Source organism: Monodon monoceros, unplaced genomic scaffold (genome assembly GCF_005190385.1).
Source record: "Monodon monoceros isolate NGI ecotype Baffin Bay Population unplaced genomic scaffold, NGI_Narwhal_1 Super_Scaffold_11, whole genome shotgun sequence".
Classification (NCBI taxonomy): Eukaryota; Metazoa; Chordata; class Mammalia; order Artiodactyla; family Monodontidae; genus Monodon; species Monodon monoceros.
Window position 1 is genome coordinate 13,527,858 of NW_021703767.1, and position 17,945 is coordinate 13,545,802.

General features: G+C 41.9%; 1 protein-coding gene across 1 annotated transcript in view; it reads left to right on the forward strand.

Annotated features, from left to right (window-relative positions):
- Positions 1–17,945, forward strand: part of TIAM1 (T cell lymphoma invasion and metastasis 1) — a 398,406-nt gene that overhangs the window by 246,953 nt on the left and 133,508 nt on the right. The window contains exons 4-5 of the mRNA XM_029214248.1: positions 4,610–4,787; positions 14,192–15,168. Coding sequence (XP_029070081.1) covers positions 14,203–15,168 — 966 coding nt within the window. The 5' untranslated portion in view covers positions 4,610–4,787; positions 14,192–14,202. The remainder of the gene's footprint in view (positions 1–4,609; positions 4,788–14,191; positions 15,169–17,945) is intronic.

Genomic DNA, 17,945 nt, shown 5'->3' on the forward strand with positions numbered 1-17,945 from the left:
TTGGAGAGCAAGCAGGTACTTAAAGAGATTTTCCTGGAGGGTAAGCAGCCTCTCTACCACTCAGGATCATACCTCTTCAGACCTTCTGTCCCTGAACTGTGATTTTTTTCCTTTAATCAATTATGAAGACAAGAATCAGCCATATGAAACTTGTCGCTGAGCCCATGTGAAAGGATGTGGTTCAAAAAACGTGGCTCGTTGTATCACAGTGGCCTCAAAGGACCACTGGTGGAAATTCCTGTCTGATCTTGGTACCTAGAACGTTTGTCCTTCTTCTGAGCAATCGATTAGGACATTGTGAATTTTACAACTGCCCTGTTTTCCCTATCTGAGTTGGCTGTAACAAAAGCTTGCTGTCAAACTGAGCCAGCTGGGTAGATTGATAGGGTCTGCATTGTTACCTTGATTCTGCCCTCCTTCACTTTGTCTTAACCTTTGGGTTCCTTTTATTATTCCAGTAATAATTTCTCCTATTCTATTTTAGATAATGTATCTTTGGAAGTCACTCCTGAGTCCTTTTTTTTTTTTTTTGGCTGCATTGGGTCTTCATTGCTGCACGCGGGCTTTCGCTAGTTGTGGTGAACAGGGGCTACTCTTTGTTGCAGTGCACGGGCTTCTCATTGCATTGGCTTCTGTTGTTGCAGAGCATGGGCTCTAGGTGTGCGGGCTTCAATAGTTGCAGCATGTGGACTTCAGTAGTTGTGGCATGCAGGCTGTAGGACACACAGGCTACAGTAGTTGTGGCACACGGACTTAGTTGCTCAGAGGCATGTGGGATCTTCCCAGACCTGGGATTGAACCCGTTTCCCCTGCATTGGCAGGCAGATTCCCAACCACTCTGCCACCAGGGACGTCCCCTGACTCCTTTATTGAATATAATAATGGTTAAAATCATAAGTAAAGAAAACGACTGATGAATTTTTCTTTAACCTTAATTTCTGAACCATTAAAAAATTTCCAGTGTCCTAGATTAATCCATCTGTCTGTTCATCCAAGGCTGATTTTTGGACTAAATATGAATACTAAAATCTAAATTCTTCTGGTGCTTATTGCATATAAGAAATATTAAGGATTTCTGACTTGTTCAGGATTTAGATCTAACACTATTACTCACAGCCCACTTTAAGGTTCAGGGTAAGGGGAAAACTTTCTGATTCTCATTAATTCAGTAATATGAAGCACTTTTGGGCACTAAATCATCATGAACAGCATAAGAATTAACATACTTTTGTAGTCCTATATAGTTTATAGTGTTTTGTTTTGATTCTCTAATTTCTGTCTTATAACAACCTTTTCAGGTAGGTGTTAAGTAAAGTAGATAATATTACACATCGTTATTTTTCCTGCTAAGTGTCAGAATGGGTAGTTTACTTACCCAAGGTCACATAAGTTAGTAAGTAATAGAGCCTGGTATATGAACTTAGGTATTTTGAGGGCAAGTACAATATCCTTTTCTCTATACACTTTGATTCCTGGAACTTGCAAACACTTAAAAGTGACAGGATGCCTCTTATGACTGTTTTCTAAAGGTGAAAAAGAAAGTTCTGGTGTGGCAGACATTGTAGGAAAAGCCATGGATTAACTGCCGTGGACACCGCATTTCTGACAGTTGTCATATTTTCATCTCGCATGAGACTGTCGGGTTGGAGTGACGGGACTCCTGAGCCCTGTCTATTTTTGAGGTATCTGAAGTCTGGAATTAGTTTTGGTAATTCCTTCCCCTCCTCCAGCTCACACACTTCCCTGTGAAAACTGGTAATTTGACACCTGACACAGAAATTGACTATACGGGTTGAGATGAATCTGAGTGAGACTGTAAAACGCGGCACATTTATTGTTCACTTCACTAGGGGTCATCTTAATGTAATGCAGGCCATCCCGGTCCTGCCAGATTTTGTCAGCGTGGTTTGTGTCTGTGCGGGGGCTGTGGCTAATTGAGTCAATCACATCTTCCAGCTGGATTAATGAATTCCCCTATTGTCTCACAACACATTTAAGGCTACCAGTTTCAACGTAGAACACAGACCCAGTTTCAGTGAGTTAGGTACCATGTTTTAAGGAAGCCCCCATAATAGTGGCCCTTCTGTAGCATCCTCCTTATCATTTACAAATGTTGAATAATAGTGGAAATAATCGCTGATATTTACTGAGAACTGACGAAGGGGTAGGCGCTAAGCTAATTATGTAACATAGATGATCTCATTTAATGCTTATATCAACAGAATGGCTTAGGAACTCTTATCCCCATTTGCAGAGGAATAAATTGATATTTAGAGTTTGCCTCAAATCACCTTGCAAGTAAGTGGCAAGGCTGTGTTTTGATGCCTGTAGTGGGACTCCAGGCTTGAACTCCCAACACTGAGTTTGGTGCTTAGCTGCCTCCCGTTGAAGTTGAATTCTTTGCAGCTCTTAAAGAAAACCTGGAGTCCTGGTGGCTCTCGGGTTGCCGTGGTATACCTTCACAAGGCCATGGAGGAGTTAACCCACTGTGAGTGCTCGATACATACTGAGTGCTTGATGACACACAGCAACCTTAGCATATTTGCTGATTGCAAAGAACAACTATGTATGTGTCTCTTCATCCATCTGTATCAAGGGTCAGTTCCACAGCCAGGCTCACAGGTAAAAATTTTTTTTCCCACCAAAATCAGAAAAAAAATCATACCAAATAAACTGAGTTTTGTTTTCCTGCATGTTTTATAAATCATGCCTGGTAACTTTCACTTTCTTCCCCATGTAGTTTTTCTGCTCAGGGGTTAGAAGAATATAATAGAGAAACATTTTAATTCTGGTAGTAGAATATGTACTTTTTTTTTTTTTTAAGTATAAAAAAATGCATTATCAGCCTCCGTTGTGCAGGTGGAGGACAGCCGCCTGCAAGGCCCGGTTTGCCAGCAAGAAACCAGCCTTGCAAATTATTGGCAGCTGGTACTGTAATGAGTCCATTTCAATATAAATGGGCTGTTGCTTATTAATTTCTGCCAGTTCCTAAGCAATTCAGGAACCGCTTTGAAAATTTTAAACTTTACAGAGATCAGCTTAAGGAGGATGCCTGGGAAAGAGAGGGAACAGGACAGCAGTGGGAGAATTATGGGAAGGACATGTATTGTAGGGTAATAATGGGGTATTGCTGAGAGCTCTGCTCCTCTCCTGGCAAGCGTGAGTCACCAAGTTCACGGCGAAATAGCACGTTTTCCAAGATAGAGAGAACTGTAACTTCACTTATTGTGCTGTTCTCTATGGATGTATATATTTATTTATTTACTGTCTTGGTGTGGCTGCCTTCTACACCAGGAGGCAGTTTTCTCCGTGGTCCTGTGCAAGCTGTTTGTCATCTTGGGTTCCCACCTTTATTTCTTTATTTTTGGCTGTGTTGGGTCTTCCTTGCTAACCGTGGGCTCTCTCTAGTTGCGGCGAGCGGGGGCTGCTCTTTGTTGCAGTGCACGGGCTTCTCATTGCGGTGGCTTCTCTTGTTGCGGAGCACGGGCTCTAGGCGCGCGGGCTTCAGTAGTTGTGGCACGTGGGCTCAGTAGTTGTGGCTCGCGGGCTCTAGAGTGCAGGCTCAGTAATTGTGGCGCACGGGCTTATTCGTTGCTCCGCGGCATGTGGGATGTTCCCGGACCAGGGCTCGAACCCGTGTCCTCCGCATTGGCAGGCGGATCCTTTTTTTTTTTTTTTTTTGCGGTACTTGGGCCTCTCACTGTTGTGACCTCTCCCGTTGCGGAGCACAGGCTCCGGACGCGCAGGCTCAGCGGCCATGGCTCACGGGCCCAGCTGCTCCGTGGCATGTCGGATCCTCCCGGACCGGGGCATAAACCCGCATCCCCTGCATCGGCAGGCGGACTCTCAACCACTGCGCCACCAGGGGAGCCCAGCAGTCGGATTCTTAACCACTGCGTCACCAGGAAAGTCCTCGGGCTCCCACCTTGATGAAGCCACCAGCAATAGGTGCCACCTGTGGGCAGCCCCACAGAGGAATGGTCCGCAGGAGAGGAATGAGGGCAGCCACCCCAAGGAAGCCCTCGGGGCTTTCTCCTGTCTTTAGTATCTGCAGTCTCACCTCAGAAGGCAGGCTTTAGAACAAAAAGACCATTAATACTGCTTGTTTGTGGAACTTATTTTGAAAACATGTATATGATGAGAAGGTCTATGTACTGAATTTGGTCTTTTGTTTAACTGTCTTTTAGCATTTTCTTCAACTTCTCTGGTAAATATAGCTCTACTTTGAGAATAACTGAGTTGCCCTTGTTTCCTTTCATTCATCTCTGTTGTGACTTTTTAAACATTAAGAGGGAACCATGGACACCATTTCCCAATAACCTGTTTCTGTTATGTGATACCTTCATCTTTAGAGTTAGGTTAAAATGATAAAATAACTGGGTTTGTCAGGATATTTATTACCGTGAATGTAAATATGCTTGTGTTTATTGATTTATCTGATTATGCCTGTTATTTTATACCTGTAGCTAAATGTGGCATTGTTCAATTTGGGGTGTGGTATTTCACACAAAATGGATGTTGGAGACTTTACGTAAATGGGCTCGATGGAAAATTCCTATATCCTGTGTTCTGGCTAACCATTTGCTTTCTCTTTTTCTGTCCTCTCCAGGTTTTGGGGACATTCTCATAGACTCAGATGAGACTGTGATGGCCACCCCGAGGGGCCAGTGCTGATACGTTTCCCAGCCCCAGTCATTGTTCATCCTGACATCATTTCCAATCTCAATATCTAAATGCCACAGTGCTCTTGGGGCAAGTTGGGCTGGGAACCACTGTTGCCTTGTAAGGTAAGTTTGTGTATGTGTATTTGAGCCTGTGTATATCCCCATGAATTAATGGTGATGCCTCAGAGGTGGTGAGACAGATACATTTTATCAGAATTGGCATTGCTGTGTTGTATGTAGCTTGTGGAAGAAAGAATTTGGAGTCACTTTTTTTGGATTAAGGTTACACCCATCTAACAAGTCAAAAGTATTAGCATTAAAACTAAAAAAAAAAGAAAAAAGCAAAAGCAGGTACCTGTCTTTTTCCCCCTGTGAATTGCCCTCAGGATCTTCTACATTTATTCCTGAGCTTTGCCATCTTTAGATGGGATTATGTTTGAAAAAGGCAATCCCAACTTCAAAATCTTACTTCAAAACAATGATATATTTTGTTTCTAGTTTGGATAATCTTTTAAAAAGCAAAATAAATACAGTCAAAATAATAATCTTTCTAAATCAAAGATCATCTTTTATTTGTTGCAAAACTTTCCTGTTTAGTCTCCTGTGTTAGGGGTATTTGTGTGTGACTTGGCAAAACGCTTTTCATGGGTTTGTAAAGATTTAGCAAAAACTTTCAGAACTTTGTCTCAGTTTAATCTTAGCTCTTTTCCCCCAACCCCCCTATCCTGTCTTCAGGCTCAGCCTCCAGTAGGAAAAAAACAGGCTTGAAACCAAGCCCTCCCACTAGAATCTAATTTTAAATTTGCAATCTGTTGTCCTGTGATTTTTGCTTCAAATTTAACTTTGAAAGAAATACATTTCATCCTTTCTTTTGCAGTTTTGGAGGTCTGTTTTCAAGTCATAGAAGGGTAATCATTACGTTTATTTTAATAAGTTTTTAAATACCTCGGGAGGGGTGAAAATTTTCATTAATAATAATCATAATTTATATACATCATTAGATGCCTTATGCTTGGATTTCACAATGCCCTTATCAGCAAGAGAAACCTTGCTTTAATAGTTAACTTTTGACATGAATATAAGTTGGGTCATCTTGCGCCCACTAATGGGCTCTAATATTTTATATTTTTGGAATACCCTTATTATAGGCAATCTGAGTGATGAGCATTTCCATTGAGAAGAGCTGTACGAAAACTTTACTTTATTTAAATGGCCAGTGTAATAACAAGTAAGTCATGGTCCCTGCCACTGGGAGATTATAATAAAATGCGAGGGGTCTACATACAAAGCAAGACAAGTGTGTCAGTGTACAAATAACCATGCCACAGACACGATGTGAGGAGGTCGAGCAAACTGCCATTGGAACATAGAGAAAGAGTGATTAAATTCCAGCTCCATAGTATTTTCTTTATCTTAGGTAATTTTCTGGAGCCATCTGTTTTAAGTTTGGGTTTGGTGCTGTTTAATTGTAGCTGTCGGTGTGGTGCCCCCATCCTTACTCTCTTCAATTATCCAAGAAACCTAGGAACTTAAAGCATTTATTTATTTATTTTCTTTCCTTAAAATGAATTGCAGGTTTAGTGTAACTTTGGAAAATACAATAAACAAAGTATAATTTTGAAAATTAAAATTGCCCATAATCACTCTATCGAGGATAGTAACTTAAAAATATTTTATATGTCTGTATATTCCTTCTCTCTCTCTCTCTCTCTCTCTCTCTCTCTCTCTCTCTCTTTTTTCCTCTCCCTTTCCCTCTGTCTTCCTGTGTGTGTGGTGGCGGGGAGAGGGAGAGAGAGAAAGTAAAATATTGTTAACATTCTTAAATTTTTAATCTCCTCAAAGCCAATATCTTGGATGTGCATCTCAAATGTAAGTTTTGACTTGCTGAGAATAAGAAGAGTTTTGCTTCAGAGATGTTTGACCCTAATAGTAGAATTATCTTTTTGATTATCTACTCCTGAACAGGGCAAGCCCTGGCAGGCTGACCCACAAGGCTGGGCTTTGATCATGTGGAACATTCCTGTTCTTCAGCTAAAGGGTGGGGCATTCTGTCATCTGTTTGGAGTACTGCTTGAACTTCTGGTCTCATCTAGGGAATTAGACATCCTAAACCATAAAAATATTATTATAACCTCCTTAGATCTCAAGGTGATGAGGTTATTTCTCGTTTCCTTTGTGTCTTCTTCTTTCTCTCCCTTTTTTCCCTCTGACTAAAACTAGTAGAGTATTTTTCTTTGTTCTCTCTGCCCAGAGACTTTGACCATGGGTGGCTTTCTATTAACTGGAATGTTTTCTCATGCAGTACTAAGAAAACCTCACATTGGCATGATTGAAAAATTCAGCTTACATGTTATATCTTGGATCATACAGGTTTTACCTTTCTTTTTCATTTGTGTTGTACTTCTCCACTCATGTATAATAATTGATGTTCACGGTGATCTTGCATAGATGTTGCAAGCAATTAAATTTTTCATTTATTTCAAGAGTGTTTACCTTTACTCAGAGAACACAGTTATACAAGTTGCTTTAAAAGTTTGATAATTCCAACCTCTGGGTCACCTTGGGGTTGGCATCTATTGACTGTCCTTTCCCCTGAGAACTGGTTAGATTTTCCTGGTTCTTTGGAATGCATTGTGGACATTTTGAGTATTATGTTGGGAGAATCTAGGTCCTGTGAAAATCATCTAGAGAACGTTGAATTTTCTTTTTTGCTTTTTTAACGGGTAATCAACCTGGCTAGGTTCAGATGGCAAGTTCTGTCTGACCTCCTGTGGGTGGTGGCTCTCATGTCAGTTCAGTTTTCAAAGCCTTTGCTCTGAGGCTGTAGGTTTATTCCACACAGGTGCCACTTGGGAGCTAGACTGGGAGGTGGGCTGTGGTTTATATCATAATTCAGTTCTCAAAGCCTTTGCTGTCTTGCTTTGGGTCAGTCCCAGGTATGTGCACTTGAGGGGTGAGCCTGGGACTTGTGTAGATGTACATAGCATTAGATGATTTGTTTCCTCCAGCTCTTTTTTTCTCTGAGATCCCTCTCTTTGACTTGCAGGGATCATTATTCTTAGTTTCTTTGGCTAGAATGACAGGGTATGTCTCGGGAGTTTTTGCTGCCTGTGCCACAGCTGGACTGTGTGCTCACCCTCCATGCAAGGCTGGAAGAGTAAAGTAATAAAAACAAAAATGGGAAACTCACTCTTGTTAGAGTGGCTTCTTCAGGTTTTGACTCCCATCCCCAATCCACCTGCTTTTGCTTATTCTTTGGAATTCCTCGGGTAGTTGGTTTTTCCTTTGGTCCAGAGTTTTTAGTATTTATCATTGGGAGAAAGATCAGCTGTGGTGTCTTAACTTCATCTTAGCTGGTACCAATATTAGCATTTCAGTTTTGTTCATACTGTGTTAGAGACAGAAGCCCAATTCCTAGTTAATCAACTCTACTTCTCTATTTAGTCTCACTATAGACCATTGTTTTGTGTTTACTTTGTATTTCTTGATAATATACTAGATAATGCTCAATACATGCTTATTTTTTATTGCCTAACTCGTTGAAAAAGAGGATTCAAAAACATTTCATGTTGAAGAATCCTCACTTTTAAACAAAAATTTCATTTAACCAGAATATTCCAGTTAGTTAAGGCTTTAACTTTTTATTTTGAAATAATTATAGAAATCGTACACAATAATTATACCCTTAACCTAGTTTCTCCTAATGGTTGCATCGTACATAATTGCAGTAAACTACCAAAGCCAGGAATGTGACATTTTTTCCAGTGTGTGTGAATAGTTCTATATTATTTTATCATATAAGGCTAATAAATTTATAAAAGCTGTCCCTGAGAAAGGACCACCTACCAGATGTATGTATAAACCATTCTAATGACTGTACCTTTTTTTTTTCCTTTTTTTAAAATTGAAGTATAGTTGTTTTACAATGTTGTGTTAGTTTTGGGTGTACAGCACAGGGATCCAGTTATACATACATATATATATATATCTATTCTTTTTCACATTCTTTTCTGTTATAGTTTATTACAAAATACTGAGTATAGTTCCTTGTGCTTTACAGTTGGTCCTTGTTGGTTACCTATTTTATATATAGTAGCGTATATATGTTAATCCCAAACTCCTAATTTATCCCTCCCCCCTTTCCCTTTTGGTAACTATAAGTTTGTTTTCTATGTCTGTGGGTCTATTTCTGTTTTGTAAATAAGTTCATTTGTGTCTTTTTTTTTCAGATTCCTAAGTGATATCGTATGATATTTGTCTTTCTCTGTCTGATTTACTTCACTTAGTACGATAATCTCTAGGTCCATTCATGTTGCTGCAAGTGGCATTATTTCATTCTTTTTTTATGGCTGAGTAATATTCCATATTGTGTATGTGTGTTTGTGTGTATAGATAGATAGATAGATAAAGATACATCTTTATTCATTCACCTGTGAATGGACATTTAGGCTGCTTCTGTGTCTTGGCTATTGTATATAGTGCTGCCTGTACTTATTGATAAAGTTCCTTAAGATACCTTTTAACTATTTCAACGAGTACAGTAAGCCCCTTACATACGAACGAGTTCCATTCTGAGAGCGCATTCGTAAGTCCAGTTTGTTTGTAAGTCCAACGAAGTTAGTCTAGGTACACAAGTAACATAATCGGCTATATAGTAGTATTTAATTTGATGGGATTTAAAGGAAGTTTCTATAATTACTTGAAAAATTTAACTCCTCACTTAAAGAGAAAGATCATGGTGTTGGGAAGAATGGGAAAGTCACACTTGCTCTAGTGTCCTTGGTCTCTGGCCCTGAGAATCTCTTGATTTTCTGATATCATCTACTTTCAGATGACCCCTTCCCATCATGTCACTATGTCTCCTTTGCCCCCATTTTCTCTGGATCATCTCAGGCTGAGCAGTTCTGCACTGTGTACCCTGACAACGAGGAGATGTATCCTCTCGATTCCAAACCCCTTTCCTAAACTTCTGAGGGAATAGCTCCAAAAAGAGGAAGAATGTGGGAATTAAGTGAAATGAGACAGGAGCAAGGCCTTAATTCGCTGCCCAGATAATTGAAGTTTGGGGAGTACAGTGAAGCAGGGCAAGCTGAAGCCCTCAACTCAGTTCATGGATCAGGGTGATCCCAAACCCAGTGGCCTGGAGTGAGGGACCTGTGCTGGTCTGCAGGTGGAAGGGACCCAGAGAACAGCACACAGACTGGAAACCGGTGTGTTGTCTAGGCACTCTGATGTAGAAGAGCTGGCATATTTAAGGCCAATGTGTGTTTTCTCTAGTTCACATTGTGCTAACATTCTCATCTATTTTCTCTTGTAGTTGTATGAGTTTGAATTTTTACATTCTAGATTAAAGTTTATTTTGTCATTCATTCATTCATGCAGTATTTTTCCACTGAGCACCTACTGTCTTTCAGGCAGTGTTCTAGGCACTGCAGATACAGCAATAAATAAGACAAGCAAACTTTCAGTCCTACCCCTGAGGCTTAGTTTCTAGTGGGGAAGGATAGAGAGTGAAAAGGATAAGTATCTCTTTTCCTGCCCTGCAAATAGGTTCATCAGTATCATTTTTCTAGATTCCATATATATGTGTTAATATATGATATTTGTTTTTCTCTTTCTGACTTACTTCACTCTGTATGACAGACTCTAGGTTCATCCACATCACTGCACGTCACCCAATTTCATTCCTTTTTATGGCTGAGTAATATTCCATTGTATATATGTGCCACACGCAGATGAAGAGAATGGACTTGTGGACACAGAGGGGGAAGGGGAGGGTTTGACAAACTGAGAGTGTAGCATTGACATACATACACTACCATGTGTAAAATAGATGGCTAGTGGGAAGCTGCTGTATAGCACAGGGAGATCAGCTCGGTGCTCTTTGATGACCTGGAGGGGTGGGATGGGGGTGTGTGGGAGGGAGGCTCAAGAGGGGATATACATATAACATATAGGTGATTCACTTTGTTGTAGAGCAGAAACTAACACAACATTGTAAAGCAAATATACTCCAAAAATAAACAAAAAAAGGTAAGTAAGTGAGACACATTTTTTGTTACAATTATGATAAATGCTAAGGAGGGGGAAAAAGTCAAAGAAGAGGGATAAGAAATGTTGAGTTCTGAGGGTTGTCCTTTTGATAGGGACGCCAGGAAAGGCCTTTCTGAGAAGGTGATATTTGAATCAAGATCGGAACAAACTGGAAAGAGTGAGCCAGATGTAGATTCCTGAAAACTGGAGGGTTGCAGGCAGAGGATGGAGCATGAGCAAAGGCCCTGGGGCAGGCCAGGAAGCCAGATCTTAGACCATTGGAAAGAAAGTGTAAGACTTGAGGTTTGAATTCAGAGAACTGTTCCTATGTTACAGTCTTGCGCACTACTTCCTGCTTAATATCCCTCCCACTAACTACCCCCAGAAAGTGCAAGCTATTTGGGGCCACTAACATTCTACATAAGGAAATCAGTAACGAGTGTAATGAGTTAAAAAATGGTAACATTTTCCAGCTTGCAATCGAGCACCTTCATTCTGATGCTCTGCTTTTCTATTTCTAGCCCAGTTTTTGCATTTCAACCTGTTCTCCTCCCCCTTAATCTTTCCCCTCTTACCTAGTGACTGTGTGATGATTATGTTGGTAAAGTGCTGATCACTACTTTTTGCTTTTGTTACTAAAATGCATGAACATTTATTGACTCATCACACATAGAACACTTGTAGAGGCTACAGAAAAAGTGAAAGCCACTTTCTGCCCAGAGTTGCTTCCAGACTCACAGGAACAAACAAAGCCTGTGCAACTGTAAAATATAAACCTAGGTTTTTGTTTGTAATAAAAATAAATGATACGGGTTAAGTAGGAGAGAGCAGGAAGAAATGAAGATGCTGAAAGTAGCCGGCATTTTACATTTGTGTGTGAAAAGGGTTAGGATTTTCAATTCACCCATGTTCTGGGGGTTGCCCGTGGGATGGGGCTTGTTCCTGAAAAAGGAGATTGTGTTTGTTGTATGCAATAAGCAATTTTAATTTTTCATGCTTATGTTATTTCAGGGTCCCCCACGTGGGCCTTCGTGGTTCTCACTGACCTTTCAGGAAAAGCTTTTAAATGAAGGGGTGTTTCAGCAGTCCCTAGAAACATTTTTCTGCTAAGTTGAGTTGCTTCAGACTTCCTGCTGACTCTGCTTAGATCATCCCCTGAGAATTTCTTCTCAGTAGGATTTAAGAGATTTGGCATTCATCTCTAAACTCTGGTTCTAAAGATAAAAATGGCTTCTTTCCTACCTTGGCTGGCTGAAAAGAATCTTGCTACTAAAAATGCTATTAATATAACAGACGCGTCAGAGCAATGCAGGGAGTGCTGTAGTTCTTGAAGGTTGGGGCCATTTCCTTTAGGAAACCTCTCCTGAGACTTTTAACTTGATTAGTTTTCTGTTGGCAGAAACAAGCCTAACCAGAAATTTGTTGTTGAGACTATGCCTGTGAATTTATATTTGCAAACTTTTGATGTATACAGTAGAGGAGGGTACCTCCTAGCACATTTGAGGTGACAGTTTTGCCTTTCTATACCTCAGTTTCTATCACCATCATTCTTTCCTTCTTTTAACTTTAAATCTATGTGATTCTTAAAATGGGACTGTGGCCAACGCCTGTTCTAAGCTTTTAATTACTCATTGGCAAAACATATAGATACATAGACACATCCAGAGATCTTAATGTACGCTTAAAAAAAGAAATCAAGAACCCTGAGAAATTGGTCATGGCCTTTAGCATTACTTTAGATGCTTATTTATTTTACTTGCAAAAATGTAGTACATGATATTCTTAGGAATGTAGATAACACAAGTTATGCATGGACAGTGCATCTTTTCATTTTCCCTACACCAAGTTGAGTTTCTGTGTTTTTTCTTGGCTTCTTAAAGACGTCAGCCAGGGAGGCGTGAACTTATTGCTTTGAAGTATGCTTGCTACTAGTAAAAGGAAGATTCTCTTTCTTGGAAACTTCGCTCTCAGAAATCATATGACGTGTGACCTGGTAGGGAATATTCCAGTATGGGAATAGCTTCACATCTGGTGTCTGTATGAATTACCTCTGAACTCATCGGAAGATTCAATGGAGGAGGTTTTTTCCTTCCCGTTGCCACAAATTTCATTTCAGTGAAGATGTGCTTATAGGAGTTTAAGCAACCTTTGAGACTGAACAGTGGGATTATAGAGTGGTTCTGGATCAATGTGAATGTATATTATGTTTCAGGGTGTTTCAAACTGTAATGGTTACAATAAATTTGTTCCTGTTTTCCTCTGGTACCTTTCACTTTTTTGTTTATTGTATCCCTTCCCTGGCTAGAATGTAAGTTTCATGAGCATGGGGAATGTGTGTCTTTTGTTGTCTGCTGTATCTCTGGCTTCTAGAATGTGGTAGGTGCTCAGTATGTATTTTCTGAATGAACGACTATGTAGATGATTGGAAGAATCAGCTCAGGGATGTGCCCAGCTACTCTATTTTTCTTCTTTCCTTTCTGGCCATTTCCATGTGTGTATCTTAAGTGTATACCACTTAACTAGTCTAGAGAAACCTCGTTGCTGAGCAAGGAGAATAAGGCTAAATAGAGTCACATATGTTGAACTTTGAGGATTTTTCTATTTTCCACGCTGGGTAACAGTCCTCAGACCAATGAGAGAGACTGGAAAAATGTTAAGGAAGGAGTTGAATTAACCTGGGTGGCCCCAAAAGGCTGAATGATATTTAGTGATTTCATCATGTGAATTTCTGTTTGCAGGGCACTCTGTACCAGATTAATGTTCTCAGGTTGGATTTGCTCCCAGAAATAAACCCATTAGTTTAGCTGCTAAGCAGAGAGTGGGGTTCCTATTTCATTTTGCCCATCTCCCTCTCCCTATCCCATGTCACAGCCCCTACCCGAACCTCCCAATCAGGGTTTTCAGAATGCTGTGGAATTAAGCTAAAAACCTTTTCCTTCTTGACGTCGATTTCTTAGGAAGAGTTGATTGGACTTACATCTTGAGCTTTTCCATTTTTGATTGATTTTGAAGTATAGATGGAGTCAGAATGAAACAAAACCATTGGGAGAGAGGGAGGTTATCCAATGCACCTCTGAGTTTTGCTTGGTTTTTTGAAATGTGTAATTTCAAACAGAAAGTTACTCATTTGGCAGACACCTTGGTTTGTACTTTTCAGAGTTTTTAGTTTATGGATAGGCATAGAGCTTTAAATATACACCTGTAGAGTTTAAGTAGAAGAAGACAACGGTTGCCAGCTCAATGAACAAGTGTAATTCTCTAATGATCTTATTTATGTTCTTATTTCATATCTCCGCAGGAGTAATCTCAGTACATGATGTTAGTTCTCACCTGCTACCACGTAAAAGTCCAAGTACCTGCCAGGTGCATATAGGTGTGCTGTTATCTGCCAAGCTGGCTGCTGTCCCTGTGTGCTGAACTCTTCCTGTTAACTGCCTGTACCCATTGGATGACTCAATGATCCCCTCCTTTTTTTTTTTTTTTCTTTGCTACAGACCATAAAACCATGGGAAACGCAGAAAGTCAAAATGTAGTGCATGAGTTTTATGGAGAAAAGCATGCAAGCCTGGGGCGCAAACACACGTCGCGCTCCCTGCGCCTGTCGCACAAGGTGCGGCGAACCAGGCACGCCTCCTCGGGGAAGGTGATCCACAGGACCTCCGAAGTGACCACCCGATCCAGCAGCACTCCCAGTATCCCCCAGTCCCTGGCTGAAAATGGCTTGGAGCCCTTCTCCCAAGAAGGCACCCTGGAGGACTTCGGGAGCCCCATTTGGGTGGACCGAGTGGATATGGGCTTGAGACCCGTGTCTTACACGGATTCTTCTGTCAGTCCCAGTGTAGGCAGCAGCATTGTCCTCGCAGCAGCCTCTGTGCAGAGCATGCCAGACTCGGAGGAGAGCAGGCTTTACGGGGATGACGCTACGTACTTGGCGGAGGGAGGCAGGAGGCAGCATCCCTATACATCCGATGGGCCCACTTTCACGGAGACGGCGAGCTTTAAGAAGAAACGCTCCAAATCTGCAGACATCTGGCGGGAAGACAGCCTGGAATTCTCACTCTCTGATCTGAGCCAAGAACATTTAACAAGCAACGAAGAGATCTTGGGTTCTGCCGAAGAGAAAGATTGCGAGGAGACTCGGGGGATGGAAGCCCCGGCGAGTCCGCGGCAGCTCAGTACCTGTCAACGTGCCAATTCACTGGGGGATTTGTATGCTCCCCAGAAAACCTCCGGGGTGACAGCAGACGGGGGGCGGAGGGGCAAATTTGCAGGCTACTGTCGGAATTTGGTGTCTGATATTCCTGATCTTGGGAACCATAAGATGCCACCGGCTGCTGCCGAAGAGGCTCTTCCGTACAGTAATTATAACACACTTCCCTGTAGGAAATCTCACTGTCTTTCTGAAGGTGCCACCAACCCACAAATGAGCCATAACAACAGCATGCAAGGCAGAAGAGCAAAAACAACTCAGGTAAAGTGACTGGAATCTGTTTCAATATTTTGGAAATGATGCATGACTTTAAGTGCATGAGTTTGCTCTTACACGATTCCCATCTTTTAGCCGGGTTTTACCATGTTTGCCTGGTGGGTGCTGTAGCCGATGCCGTTTCTCTGGAGATGCAGCGCTCTTGTGCTTCGCCCTCTTGCAGCTCTGTGGTGAAGGGGTGGGGATTAAGGAGTAAGCGTAGATGTGTGTCGGGGATGTGATGAGAGTGGGAATAAAGCTGATAAGTTCACATCGGGAAGCTGCCTCTCCAACTCAGCTCTTCAACGGCATCTCGCTCCTTCCGAGCTTCCTTCCTAACGTGGTTCTCTCCGTGGACAGATGGGGATGGTGGGGTGTGGACTCTGCGAACTTATTTCTTCAGCGCCACAGGTGGGAAGAGGTTAGTCGGCCGCTCGTTGGAGGAGGTGTTTTTGATTCAGGGCGGGCTCTGGTCATTTGTCAGCTTCTCTCAGAGGTTGGCAGGCTGACTGCCTTACCAGGAGCCATTTCAATTTCCTGTTCCTTGCAAGGCTGGCCAGCCCTCTCTCTGGAGGGAGGTGTTGCGGAAGGAATAACATGGGTGGGTTCCAGTTCTATGCTGCAGCCAACTAGTTTTTGACCTTGGACAAACCCTGACTTCTAGTTGCTCTTCCGAACAGTGGGCTAAAGATGCTCGACTCACCTGCTTCGTGGTCCAGGGCATGAAAGAGTGGGTGTGAAAACATTTTTCAAAGATTTAAAACATATCTTACTTATGAAAGGAAGACCCGTTACCTTCATTAGTAATGGTAATTAACGTGGAGATAATAACGTGTCAAGTAGTCCCGCATGCCTCCGTCCTCTTCTGGTTTCTGGTCCTGCAGTTCCCTGTAGTGGAGTTCTGGGAGTCCTGGCTTGTGTTGAGGATGGGTTGGTAGTTTGCAAGGTGGTGCTTCAGATCCGGAATCCAGATTGGGCCCATTTGCCTTGAAAGGTGTATTGGCCACCAGGGTGTCCAGCGAATACCACTGAGGTCAGCTGGAAAACGGCAGGTGTGCTCTGACCTGGCCAGCAGTGCATGGTGTTCACCTTCTGGTCTTGCTTCAGTGCAAGTCAAAGTTATTCAAGGGTTATTTTGAGGCTCAATTCTCTTGGGAAGGGTGTCTAAATATAATGGGCAGATGGGATGGTGGGGAACCCGGGGAGGAGGGCAAAGGAAATTGGCACTAGATTGTCTGTGTTCCTGCCCAAGAGCAAGTTTTTTTGTTTTGTTTTGTTTTTAAGTATTCAAAATCTCAGGTCTCTAATTTTATTTTGGAATTTTAAATCCCCATATACAAGTCGTCTGGGGATACAGTTTTTTCTTTTTCTTTTTTGTACCACTCTAGATTTCTATATTAGAATAACTGAAATTTACTATATATTCCTCTGGGTTGATATAGGTTAAAGGAGTCTGTGTTTGACCTTTTCCTCTTCTTTTTTAAAAGATATTTTAAACTGTGGTAAAAGTACACATGGCATTTACCATCTTGGCATTTTTAAGTGTACGGTTGAGGGGTATTAAGTACATTCACACTGTTGCGTACCCTTCATCTTCAGAACTCTTTTCATCTTGTAGAACTGAAATTCTGTCCCCGTTAAACAATAGTTCTCTGTTTCCCCCTTTCCCCAGCCCCTGGCAACCACCGTTCTACTTTCTGTCTCAGTGAATTTGGCTCTAGAGACCTTGTAAGAGTGGAATCGTGTAGTATTTGTCTTTTTGTGACAGGCTTATTTCATTTAGGTTGATATCCTCAAGGTTCACACGTTGTACTATGTGTCACAAGCGCCTTCCTTTTCAAGGCTGAATAATATTCCACTGTATGTATATAACACTCCCCCCACAGCCCCCATTCATCCACTGAAGGACAAGTTTTGCTGATGGTGTCCAAGCCAGGTATCCTGGCTCCACGTCTTCTTACCTGAGTACCTTAGGGCACAATTTTTTTTTAATTAATTAATTTATGTATGGCTGTGTTGGGTCTTCGTTTCTGTGCGAGGGCTTTCTCTAGTTGTGGCAAGCGGGGGCCACTCTTCATCGCGGTGCGCGGGCCTCTCGCTATCGAGGCCTCTGTTGTTGCGGAGCACAGGCTCCAGACGCGCAGGCTCAGTAGTTGTGGTGCACGGGCCCAGTTGCTCCGCGGCATGTGGGATCTTCCCAGACCAGGGCTCAAACCCGTGTCCCCTGCATTGGCAGGCAGATTCTCAACCACTGCGCCACCAGGGAAGCCCTGGGCACAATTTTTAAGTCTCTGGAAGCCTTAATTTCTTCATCTGTCAAATGGGAATAATAATAAAGTTTCTGAGAAAATGGAATGTGAAGGCCAGCGCTTGGTACTTTAGAAGCTACCCATAAGGGACAATCTGTAAGTTGATGTAATTTTCATTATTATTAGTGTTGTATGAGTTGAGGACTCAAGGTAGTTTTGTGTTTATATCAAACTTTGTGTTAGAAACAAGATTATTAAAAAGGCTGATTCTGAGGTTTGAGAAGGTGAGTGTGAATGTTGCCTCTAGGTGCACTCCTTGAATTTTTATCCATTTCTCTTGTGAAGCAAGATTATGATGATAGAAACGACTGAATTACCCCGCTGTGGTCCCTCTGCCTACACTGGCCGGGCTCTTCCTACACTGGCAACTTGACAGGTTGGGACGCAGGTGAGATAGGTGCCCTATTAAAGGGTCACCTGAAAGGCACTGCAGCCTCTGTCCTGAAGACATTGCCAGATTGGCATTGCAGACCT